A 12,913-nucleotide genomic window follows, 5' to 3' on the forward strand; every position below is an offset into this window, starting at 1 on the left:
AAAATAATAACCTCCCTGGACCCCTCACCCCCTCCCTTAGGAAAATTGCACCATTCTATAGCACATACACACTGTCTCCAACTTCTTTTTGCCCATTCTCTCTTGAGCCATTTTGTCCCTCCCCTCAGCAAAGCTGTGCTTGCCAAGGTCATCATTGACATTCATGTTGCTAATTCCAGGGACCACTTCTCAGTCCTTACCTTTCACGAAGGTGAAAGACTTGATATTTGGCTTCTAGAAAGCCAATTCTTTTTGTTCTTTTATCTCACCGTTTTCTCTTTTTCAATAAACTTGGATGGATCCTTCTCATCATTCTAGCTTCTAAGTCTGAGAGTGGCCTGGGTGCTCAGTCCTCTAAGTATGTATATCTTATAGGTGATCTCAATCAATCCAATCTAACTTATATGCAGTGATATGCTGACTAGTATCAATTAACTTCTCTGGTCTGGACTTCTCTCTTGAACTCTAAACTTACTCATCCCACTGCTTCAAATCTATTTTTGTTTTTCCCTTCAAACCTGTTCCTTCCCAGTATTTCTTTTCTCAAAAAATGGAAACATATGCTCCCAGTATTCAGGCCAAAAGCCTTGGTATTATCTTTGATTCTTATTCTCACCCGGCCCCGCAAAGCTCATACCCAAGACTTTACTTATTGTCATGAATAGAAGGCTCTTCCTTTCAAATTGGAACAATTTTAATAACATCTTAATATTCTAATTAATTTTTCTGCCTCCCCCTTTTCCATTCCCACCCCCCTCCAGTGTATTTTCCACACAATAGTCACAGTGATGTTTTTAAAAGTCACGGCAGATATGTCACTCACTGCACTACACTCCGTATCTCTTGTATCTCACATCCTACCACTTTTCTCCTCACTCATCCTACTCCAGCCATACCAGCCCACTTCCTCCTCCTTGAACACCCTACCACATCTCTCCTCAGCCTTTTGCGCTGGCTGTTCCCTCTGCTTGGAATTCTTTCTCCCAGATCTGCATAACTCACTCTCTTACCTCATCAGGGCCCCACTCAATGTCATCAGAGAGAATGTTCAACCTCGATTACCAAACTTAAAACAGCATCCTCCTCCCCTGTTACTCTGTTCATTTACCCAACTTATTTTTTTTTAGCATTTATCATCCCCCTGACATGTATCTATCTGTTGACTACTTTCTCTTCCTCTTCTAGAATATAAGCACCATTAAAAAGAGGGTTATGTCTATTTTCTTTATTGCTTTATCTCCAATGCCTGGCAAGGCCCTCATTAAATATTGGTTGAATGAGTGAATTTAATGAGCAAGCAGTAGACTATTCTTTGCTGTTGGAGTATAGAGGAAAATATTCCAAAATATGAGGCCCTAACAAGGTGGGCAACCTTGGACAAGTTATGTAGATTCCATGAGATTTTATCTCCTCAATTGTAAAGTGAGGTATTTGAATTGAATGATTGCTAAAATCACCACAGCTCTAAGAAGTCATGATTGAATGACTGAGATTTGATTACTTTTCACTCTCCCTGACATTTCAGGCAGTGAAATACAGCATCCTCAGTGTATATACTCCCTTCTTAATGAATAGTAAAAAGGGAGAAATTAAGCAAGATTACAGACAAATTCATTTTAGTAATATCAACATATGACATGATCATTATGTAATATTTCAATGCCCCTGCTGGAAATAGACCTTACTCCTAAAGAAGACATCAGAATTATTTTGTAATCTACCTGACATTTCAATTAAAAGGGAGATAACTAATGTGTTTATTCCATTTCTTGGCTCATCATGTTCTAAGAACCCAAGACTACATCACAGCAGAAAATAGCTATTACCATTTGAGTAGACAGCTCTGGTATGAAAAAAGGCTCACATAAGTGATCAAATTAAATACCACCTACAAAATATTCATGTTATTTACTCATGCATGTAGACATCACCTACCTCCAAATAATTTATAATAAAATGCATTAGTACTATCATGCTGGATGTCCTCCCCTTAGGTTGTATCTATTCTCCATTCTGCTCTGTGACCAGGGAGTTGTCCTACATGGGTTTCACCCCCTGGCTAAGGATAAGGGAGGATATTTTCCTCTATACCCCAGCAGTGAAACATTGGAAATGAGGATAAGGGAGGACAGTGAGGTTGGAAGCGTTATTTCCCCAACTCCTTGCCCTGCAGAGTTGTGCTGACTAACTGTGTCCTCTACCAAAGGTCTCAGCTCCTGTCAGGTGGCTCTCCCCACATCAGCCTTTCTCACTCTGCTCTGTGGCTCTGAAGCAGCCAGGCTACTGAATAGCCCCTTGTGATTGCCCTGCATTCCAACCCTCCCTTGTCAATTATCCTCTTATTACATCCTTCTGGACTTATCCTAATTTTGAGTGTTCTATCGGTTTCCTATTAGGAATCATTAAAATAGAAAATCAGTAAGAGAATGGGAGACAAAAAATTAAGAGAATGGGAATATAGTTATGTCCTCCAACCAAGACTAAAAAGGGGTGCTGTAATTGAACATAGTTAAAGTAAAAGGAAGCATTTAGCTCTTGTTTGGGAATAATATATATTTTGTGTATCTAGTTAAGAATGACGATCTCCTCCTGAATAAGCCATTAAAGCATTTGAAATAATGACCTGGAAGCAAGGTACAGAAGTCTATTTGTTCAAAGATTCAATATTATACAGATTGCTTGAAATCAGACACCAAATCACCTTCCTAATAGTGCTTTAGTACTAACTTTCTAACTAAAAACAAGAAATTCTTATTTCATGCTGAATTGTAATAATTCTTGGACTGAAGGAGTAGAAAATATATAATTTAATGGTTGTGTAATATTAATCCAAATTTTTAAAAATTAAACTCTGATATACTCCAGTACCATAAACATGTTTTTAATGAGAAGCAAATTGTTTGGAAGATTACAAAAGTAAGATGAGATATAAAAGTGATCTTAAAGCCCTGAAAAAATAGCATAGCATTATTTTGACTCACAAATTTCCAAAGGGAATAGTTTCTTTGGTTTATTTACGCATTTACTGGCTTTTGGTAAAATGAAAAAAATGTGGAACTATGAAAGAGTAACATTCAATACAAATCAGAGATAATAGGAGGAGATGTGGACCTGTATTGGTTTTAAGAAAAACAAGCTTTCTCTAGACCCTCAGCTGGAAGTCAAGAGAGAAGCTTTAAATTCAATTCTTATCACTTGCACTAACTCTCTCATCACCCTATCAAGAATCACTCAAGAATTCTAAAAAGCAATGTGTTTAAAATCTGTCTCAACAAATGTCCCAAAGGGCTAGTTAAATACACTTAGCCTTAACTTTAGTTTGAGGCTTGCAACCCCAATAATTCTTGACACACACTTTCTGTTCCTACTAATTGACGAAAAGTGAAAGGAACTGTCCTTAGGGGAGTGCTTAGTTTAGACTTTATCATCCTGCAAATAAAATTGCTGGCTAGTTCCCACCCACAAGTTTGTTATTCTCAGACCAGAGACCAGAAGAAGCTTCCACTCAGCCAACGATGATCAATTAAGCCTTATTCTGTGTCAGACACAATACAAGGTACCAGGGATAAAAAGATGAGTAATGCAGATCAATATGGAAAGTGCTATGCTAAGGATACATAAATAGTGCCTTAGAAGGTAAACCTAGCTATATCTGGAGGAGAGGGGGAGGGAGGAAGGCTGAGGAAGCAATACTGAAATTGAATGCTAGCTGGACAGGAGGGTTTTAGCAGGCAACAAGACAGGGAGAGCTTGCCAGGCATATAGTAAATGCCCAGATATATCAGTAACAATCCAGTGGCAGAGCCTCATGAAAAATAATTAAGGAATACAAGATAGGACAAAGAATGGAAAGTAATAAACCTTAATCAAAGGTCATTGGTGTGCCCAGGATACTGCTAACATTTTTACTGCAGTGTTCAGAGGAAGATGCAAGGAGGTGGCCTTTGTTCTGGTCTTACAGGTAGAGTAAAATTAGCAAGTGAAGGAGGGAAATAAAATTATTCTAGCTGAGAAAAATATGCAAAAGGCAGATAAGCATGCAAGTGCATGGCCGCCATCTCTCTTCTATTTCCATTCTCACCCTAGAGACTATTCAGTCCTGTAGCATCAGATACCATTTTAAGTGGATGTCTCCTTTATTTAGATCTCCAGCTCTGAATCCTCCCTTGAGCCACCTATCTATACCTTCAGATATTTGTATGGAATCTCTACTTAAAGGTCTTACAGTTATATCAACTGTTTAATGTTCAGTACTGAACTCCTGATTGTCTTTCTTTCAAACTTGTTGTTCTTCCTCTCTTCCATCTCAGTATTGGTACCATCATCCAACCAGTTGCTTAGCAAAAACCTAGGCATCATTCTTTGTTGTTGTTGTTGTTGTTGTTGTTGTTGTTGTTAATCCTCACCTGAAGATATTTTTCCATTGATTTGGGGGGAGAGTAGAAGAGAGAGGGAAAGACAGAGAGAAACATTGATGTGAGAGAAACACATCAATTGGTTGCCTCCTGCACAATCCTCGACCAGGGCCCAGGCTGGGGAGGAGCCTGCAACCAAGGTACAGGCCCTTGACTGGAATCCAACCTGGGAACCTTTGGTCCACAGGCCAATGCTCTATCCACTGAGACAAACCAGCTTGGGCTAGGCATCATTCTTGATTCCTTTTCCTTCAGCCTTCACATCTAATCCCTCAGTGAGCATTTGACTCCACTCAAAAGCACATCTCAGATTTGAACACTTCATTTCCTATACTTGATCATAGCCAAGAGGCCAAGAAGTGATCTCACTTCATTTCCTGAGTGCAAGTGATCATTTTTGCCTTATTCTATCTGGTCTCCTGTTTCTCCTTCACTCCTCTACATCCATTCATCATTCAATAGCCAGAGCTATATTTTACAAGTATCAGTCAGGTCAGGTCACTCCTTGCTTTATACACTTCAGTAGCTTTTTCTTTTTTCTAGAACTAATCCTTGCCTATTATCTAGTCCCTATCTAGCTTGCCGATCTCACCTCCAGTTTTAATTCACACCACCTGCTCCAGCTGCACTGGCTTCTGCCCAGTTCTGGACATGTGCAAGGTCCTTCCCACTTAGGGCAATTGCACCTAAAATTCCCACTTCCTGCAGTGGGCAGATCTCCCTTCATCTCATCCCATGGTTGTCTCACTCATCATTCAAGTTTTGATCCAAATGTCATTTTAAAAATATGCCCTTTAATAGTTCTACCCACATTTTTCTAAATCATCACCATACTTATTTTCTTCTTAGTGTAATATTCTGTTCATTCATTTATCTCTATTTCTAGAAAGTCCCAGCTCAATGAGGCCTTATTTCTCTTTAATCACCATATCCCACGTACATGACACAGTATCTGGCCCACAGCATGTGCCATATAAACATTTGTTGAACAAATGAATGCCAAAATCAGTAATGTGTTAAGACTACAGATAAGGGTTGAAAGAATCAAATACATGCATACATTATGTAAAATAAGGATTGAAAAGGATCATTTGGTTTGATCCTTTGGAAGTCACTGGTGAGAGTAGTGAATTCAGAGAATAGTGAATTTGGAATGTAGGAATGCCATGGGTGAGGAGTAAAATAGGAGATGTCAAATAATCTCTCTATATAAAAGGCTAATATGCAATGTGCCCCCTCAGGAGTTCGACCAGGAGACCGGGAGTTCGATCACTTGCTATGACATGTGCTGACCACCAGGGGGCGGTGCGGAACATGGCGGGTGACCAGTGGCTGCAGCGGGGTGCTGAGGGAGCGAGGGAAGGAGGAGGTGGGGAGGCGGGAAGGCAGGGAACCTGATCGGCCCTGATCACCAGCCAGGCCTAGGGACCCTGCCTGTGCACTAATGTCATGCATCAGGCCTCTGGTAAATATTATAAGATGCTGACTGAAAAGGGAACAATGAAGAGTGTGTTGTTACAGTCTTGGGAATCTAAAGAAAGTTAGTTTAGATTTTTGTTAATGGGTGAGATTTATGTATATTTCCATGTGAGGAAAAGGAAACAGCAAAGACTAAAAGGCTGCAGGTACAGGGAGAGAGAGGTAGATGACAGAGTAAGGTTATGGAAAAGTGGGATTGGGGAAAAGGATCTGGAGCCCAGGTGAGGGGTAAATCTTGGACAGAAGGAAGGACACCTCTTCCTTTGAGGGGCAAGACATCCAGGAAGATATCTTTTAGATACCTTGCCCCTCAAAGGGAGATAAATGAACTTTATCTCCCTTACTTCTGATAGAGTGAAGAAGTAGAGGCTGGTATAGAGCTTAACATAGTGAACAGGTTTGGGAATACCACCATGAGAAACTGACAGGCATTAATCAGGAATTCATAAAAGGAATGCTGATTGTCAATGAAGATTGTCAGTTGAAACCATGACTATAGCACTAGTTTCTACAATTGTGTAATTCATTCATCAATCAAATGTTTATTAGGTATATACTACCTCTCTATTCTTTAGTTGCCGTTGAAAGTGCCAAGGTAAATAAATCACAGTTTCTGCCATCTCGTGGGGGAGAGAAACAAGTATACTAATTAGAAAAGCCTTGTGATGAGGGCTATACTAGAGGATGGAAGGCTATAATGAAAGATTTCAGAACTGGACCTGTTCTTGATGGTAATAGAATCCTGGAGGAGGAGGAGGAGGAGGAGGAGGAGGAGGAGGAGGAGGAGGAGGAGGAGGAAGAGGAGGAGGAGGAGGAGGTGGCTCATTGGAATGGAGGAAATCATGGGACTGTGAGATTTGCAGGTGGGAAGGGCATTCAGACAGATGCTGAAGTTGCCTAGGAGCTGGAAGGAGTTGCTTTGGACATCAAAGGAAGAAGGTGTTGTACTGGATAGGAGGGAGCAGTGAGGGGGAAAGTGACCAAACCATTTCCCAGCCTCTTGGCACATGGGGCATCAGAAGACGAGCATCCTTCCTTCACTTAAGAGAATTTCAGTCAAAACCATGGAGTAGTGTTTGGAAGGTTAAAGAAGTAGAGGATTTGGTGTATGATGACACAGAGGTTTCAGAGGGCCTGGTAGAAAGAACTGGGAAGGAGTAAATCAAGAGAGAGAGAGAGAGAGAGAGAGATAGAGAGAGAGAGAGAGAGAGATTGAGATTGACTGATTCATGGTACAGCAATAGATGAGGATACCAGAGAGTAAGGAATGAAAATTCGTCCTGAGATGTCAAAAAGTCTCAGGTGTGACATACTTCTAGGGCCTGCACAGGACATTGCACCAAATGGTGTCAGCGATCTCAGGATATTAGAAACCCAGGGTGGGTCCACTTGTAGTCAAGGCATTGTCGACAAAGGACCACTGACTTTCTCCAAGGCCAGTGCAGGGAGTAAGCAAACACTGGAACCCAGAGAAAAACGCTCTTCAATACAATATCTGTTCTATTTCAAATTTTAATTTTGAAGTAGCTTTATTTTCTCTGATTATGAAAGAAATACATACTCATTGCAAACAATAAAGTAACACAGAAAAATATAAAGAATAAAATAGAGATCACTTATAAATCCCAGAGGGAGACAGTATAATCACCGTGAACAGAGCCCTGTCTGGCACTGAGAGAACGCCCTGGCCTTTGTCAGTTAGGGCTCTGAAGTGCACCTGTCAGTCAGTTTTCTCCCTCTCCCTCGCCTGTCCTCTCTTTCACTCCCATCTGTGGTGCTGCTCCCTTTCTGGCTTCATCCCTGATCTCCCCAAATTCAGATCTCAATCATTTTTGTAGTGGAATCGCTTTACCGGGAGCTCGTCCACTTATTCCTTAAGTGTTGAACGGATGTGGCTGCTGAGGTTGCAGGCTCTGCTGGGCCGTCGCAGTGGCCATGGTGCTCCGGATGCTCCTTTTGGTCCTCCCCGGGGTCAGAAACCGCGTTGCTAGGGAAAATCTGGAAACCTCTGAGCTTTCTATCTGCACTTTTAAGAAGAGAAAATGCCACATTGGGGGCGGGGCTAACCCATCCTCTCCAGCAGACCCTCTGTGAGTCATTCACTATCATTCACCTGTGAGGTACTCGGTTTTTTACCAGCAAGATCCAGTCTCTTGACCCAGACACAACCTGGCAGGCCAGAGTCAAATCAAGTTCAACTGCCCCATCAGGGGGAGAGTCCTGAGAGATGGTTTCAGCCCCTGATGATAGCATGTGTGTAATTCTGGTTTTATCATTCTGCCCCCAGAGAAGGAAAGTGAAACAGACCTAACAAGAACAATGCTTGATAAATTTGTCCTTTATTTTACCGCATAAGTCATACCTGCTATATTTCACAACACGCTAATTTTTTCTTTTCTTCCTTCCTCCCACCTATCTCCTACTACTTCCCCAGAAGCATAAAGCTTTCAACATCCTGCTGTCCATTAGCATAAATAAACTCATGCTTTTACAGTATAAATAGGTTTGATGCTATATTTGTTAAAGACTGTGTTACCAGAAGGGATAAAAATATTCTTGAGTGACAGGTAGATCATATACTTCAGAGACTGTAACATGCCTTTATTGTGGTTCCCTGAAAGTCAATTATTTTAACCGTAGATTAAAACCTCAGGTCTCAGCCCAAGTCACATTTCCACTTCAGAAATTGTTAAACCGTACAGTGTCTCAGAATGTGACCCTTCGTGTTTTAATTTATTTTTTTCTGTTGCCAATATATTGTAAGCAGATCTAAAAAATGAAAAGGATGAAGTGCCATTTAAATTCAATCTTCGCTCTATGAGCCAGTGGGTAATGTTGTTATAAGTTTTCTCCTTGTTTTTATATCTCTGTTGTTAATTTAAATTTTATGTAACATTTATACAACAGATCAGAGAATACTGGGCTAAAAAAGAACAGAATTGGCAAGAAATGGAAATGAGAGATCTTCGGCGTCTAGAAGAATTGAAGAAAATAATGGCTGAACAGTCGGTAAAAGACAGAGAAAGGTAAAAGAAAAAAATTAAATTGTATGGTGATGGAGGTAGTGGATGCAATCTTCTATCCTGTGTTAGGATAAACAATATCGGTAGGAACATTTTTTATACTTAATATATATTTACAGTATTTATATTCACAAATGGGTAACTGATACTTCTGACCTATTTTAAACTCTCATAGTCATACATGAACGTCTAGTTTTTTTATTTTGTTCCTTTAGATAGTTTCCTAGTTAAAACCCTCACAGAAGATTCCATAGTATCTGATTGCCCACTGTGTACATGAATGATACTGGCTGCTGCTGTCACTTAATATTTTGACCCAGAAAGAGGAAAGCATTATTCAGATGAGAAGGAAGACCCACTTACTATAGCTGAGGCTGGGGAAGACGATACACAATTACATTGTGCTGTATGGTATTCACTGTAGTATACTTCATTTTTCTATACCTAGGAAAAGAAACAAACCTGAATTTCCTAGAATAATATTTGTTTGTTTTTGAACTGGAAAAAAACCAAATTTCCTAGAATAATGTTTGTTTGTTTGTTTGTTTGCTTTCGAATTGGAAATGACATTTGAGATCAACTAACCCAATCTCCTCATTCTATGAATGAGTCTACTGAGAAATTAAAACTATTTTCCCAATGTTACTGTATCAATCAGATTCAGTGGAAAAGACAGAGACAACATAGTAATTTGAATAGGAAAAGCTTTAAATAAAGAATTATTCATTCTAACAGAAAAATCTGTTACATAAAGGGGTAAAGAAAACTTTAAAAAGAGAACTTTATCCCAGGGATAAAGGAGGGTTCCCAAGAAAGAAAGAAATTGGAGGTTTGTCTCCCGTCCCTCGGCATGGTTGGGATTCACACCTTGTTGTGGAAGGTGTGATGTGGCGTGGCCCGTGAATGGTGGAGACGTTCTTGGATGGCCTCCACAAGGCCTTGTGCACAGTCAGCAGGCAGGCAGGAAACCCCCTGCTTGGTGCAGGAGGCCAAAGCCGGAAACCAACCCCTGGGATGCTGGTGAGACTCCGTGGGAATCTGACCATGGGAGAGCCTCTAAAATCTGATGGGCACCTGATTATGAGGTGCCATTGGAACTTTGTGGGCGCAAGCACCATGGGTGTCTCTCACACATGCCACTGGTCACCACATGGTGGGAGCAAGAAGGGATAAACACTGGATCCCGGAAGGAGAACTGCCTTCTTCTTTGGCGTCCTGCCAGCACTCCTTTCTGACATAACGTTGTATGAGCTTCGAGAGAGAAATATTACAGGGTTCAGCTCTTTTCCCAGAGCAGACAGTGAAGGGTGGATTTGGAGTTGAGAGACAATAAACTCGTAATTGGCATAGTTGTCTACTTTTGCTAGTTCCTGAGTGGACTTTCACAAAAGATAAATTAAGGATAGATCTTTCATTTCATAACACAAATCACAATAAATATTCTTTATAGTTAGTCAATGTAAAAAAAAATTGCCTGAAACTATATACTTCCTGTTCAATTTTGCTGGGAACCTAAAACTGCTCTAAAAAATAAAGCAATTTTAAAAATTGCTCCTTAGACTTATAAATAACTTTGAAGGTCTTGCCATTTGATGCAATGGGGTTCACTTGTATCTAGGAAGCTTCCGGTGTAACTTGTGGGACAGTCATTGCAGACTCCAGTCACAAGATTGGGGAGTGAATCTGGAGTTCCGGATAGATGCCAGGAAATCCCTAAGGATTTTCTAGATGAAATTCACATTATTTTCCAGGTATCTCAGGATTTTAGAGTTCAGTTTAGTCTATTATAAAGAAAACAGAATATAGCAAAGTCCAGGCTCAAGGCTAGGAGGTGAAGCAGCCAGTGAGAAACCGATTAAACAAGCACAAACCAAGAGATGAGTGAAAATCAGAAGACAGGCCATGCCATGGGTCAGAGACAAAAACTCTCAAACAACTAAGTACTAAAGGACAAGGCCAAGGTGACGTTCAAAAGGCTTGCTGGATAGTCTGAAACTATGCTGGGGAAACAAAAGTGAGCCACAGGAATGAAAGGGGGTGGGAAAAACAGAACAGATTCGAGGTCCCAGCAGCTAGGGGACATGTATCTAATAGAATCTCTCCTCATAGCCGGGGGTTTCTTTGATTACAGAGCCATTTTAGTCCTTTGCTTCCTGTCCCAATAATTATCAAGATTAGCTGACTCAGCACTCCAGTTGAAAAGAAGAAAAGGAAAGTCAGATTAATCTGCATTATGTAACAGGATAAAAATAGGCACATTATAACAAAGTAAAAAGATTACTACGGACTAGGCACCAGACAATGAAGTTTTAGTGTTAAATTTTCCTGAATAGTGGGTGACCTAAGGAAAGGCATTCTTTTCACCTCTACAAGGCTCTGTTTTGTGCTTTGTCAACGTTAACTGGATGATTTCTGTGAGTTAAGTGAGCTATTAACTCTTAAGGGTCTATGATCTGTATGTTCAGCTCATGTGAATTGTAGATTAAGACTATTATGAATCCAATATTTGCATGGAAAATCCATGAAAAAGGCCATTAAAATATTAGGATAATATATTAGGAAATAATTCTCAGAAAATTGTGGGTGATGTAGATAAAAGAATAGACCTCATTCTGCAATTTAGGGAAATAAAATTCAGCATGTAAAAATTGCTGGTGGCTTTTTCTTCTGAACCAAAAGTTGTATTTTTTTTTATAACCATCCTGAAACTAAGAAATTGGTTGATTGGTTAAAATGTTTTTCTCCACTACTGAAATACAATTCACAAATCTCATATTTGATATTATACTTGTAGGCACATTTTTCTCATGTCAGAATAAGAAGGCTTGAAACAGTTTTCAGATTTGTTAAAAACACACACAGCCTTGAGGGTTTTGGAAACTTCTGCTCTTTATTGTCTTTTTTATAATTCTAAGAAAGTTTCTTGAAAATAATATTCATAAATTAGCACATATACTAGGTTGAGTCATAAGCAAATTTCACTTTTTTGTGTAAAAAATGGTTAAGTATTCACAATTTCATGTGGTTCAACATAATTTTTTTAAAATAGCAATTCATTTATTAATTATATTCCCCTTCTCATTCTATTATCAAATGTCTTTTGCCCTCATCTTTCTACTGAAATTGTTGCCAAAGTTTTAACTACCCTGCTAATTTCCTGATGCCTTATTTTCACTTCTCAACATGCTGTAGAGGTTAAAAGGGAAGGCTCTAGTCTAGAGTCAGGTTCTTGAGGCTAGAATCCTGGCTCTACCCTTTATAGCTGTATGCACTTGGCTAAGTCATTTAACTTCTCTGAACTTCAGTTTCTTCTTCTGTACAATGAAGGCATAAATAGTATATACTTCATAGAATTGTTGCAAGGGATAAAGGAGATACTGAATTAACATACTCCCTTCCTGGAACATAGTAGGTATTCATTAAATATAACTGATTACTATCAATTGACTTTTGAAAACATGAGACACCTTCCAACATAAATTTTTTCTCAAAATACATAAGCATTTGAAATATTTTAGACACAACATGTAATATGAGGACAGTCTTATCCTAATATATAAAAACCCTGGGTCATAACAACTGGTCACAACCTAGGCTCGACCAATCAGAAGTCAGTCCTGCAGTCAGCGCTTGGTTGCCAGGGCAACCCAACTGCTTTTGCTGCAGGCGTGGTGCCCCAGCACTGACTGCTGAGGGGGCTGCAAATCAGGGTCAGAGAGAGGCCTGAAGAGAGAAGCAGGGACTGATCTGTTGCCTCTGTGGCAGCTTTTGATCAGTACTTGCCTCTCTCTTTCTCTGCCAGTCTGGCCAGCAGCCACCCCTCCATTTCTCTCCAGGCCTCCAAGGGGCTGCTGATCAGCCTCGCCTTTCTGATCAGGTCCCGTTGATAGGCCCAGAGACACTGACTGGCACAGAAACTGACCAATCAGAAGCAAATCTGGGTGAAGTGTGAGGAGCCAATGGCTGCCTAGGAGGCAGAGCTTTTGATGCTGACTG

At 40.1% G+C, this 12,913-nt stretch overlaps 1 protein-coding gene across 1 annotated transcript in view; it reads left to right on the top strand.

The window, feature by feature from the left end:
• The window catches only part of CCDC148 (coiled-coil domain containing 148), a 211,262-nt gene that overhangs the window by 151,930 nt on the left and 46,419 nt on the right, over positions 1 to 12,913 (top strand). The window contains exon 11 of the mRNA XM_023743804.1: positions 8,802 to 8,920. Coding sequence (XP_023599572.1) covers positions 8,802 to 8,920 — 119 coding nt within the window. The remainder of the gene's footprint in view (positions 1 to 8,801; positions 8,921 to 12,913) is intronic.

The sequence above is a fragment of the Myotis lucifugus genome, unplaced genomic scaffold, assembly GCF_000147115.1.
Source record: "Myotis lucifugus unplaced genomic scaffold, Myoluc2.0 scaffold_5, whole genome shotgun sequence".
Taxonomy (NCBI): Eukaryota; Metazoa; Chordata; class Mammalia; order Chiroptera; family Vespertilionidae; genus Myotis; species Myotis lucifugus.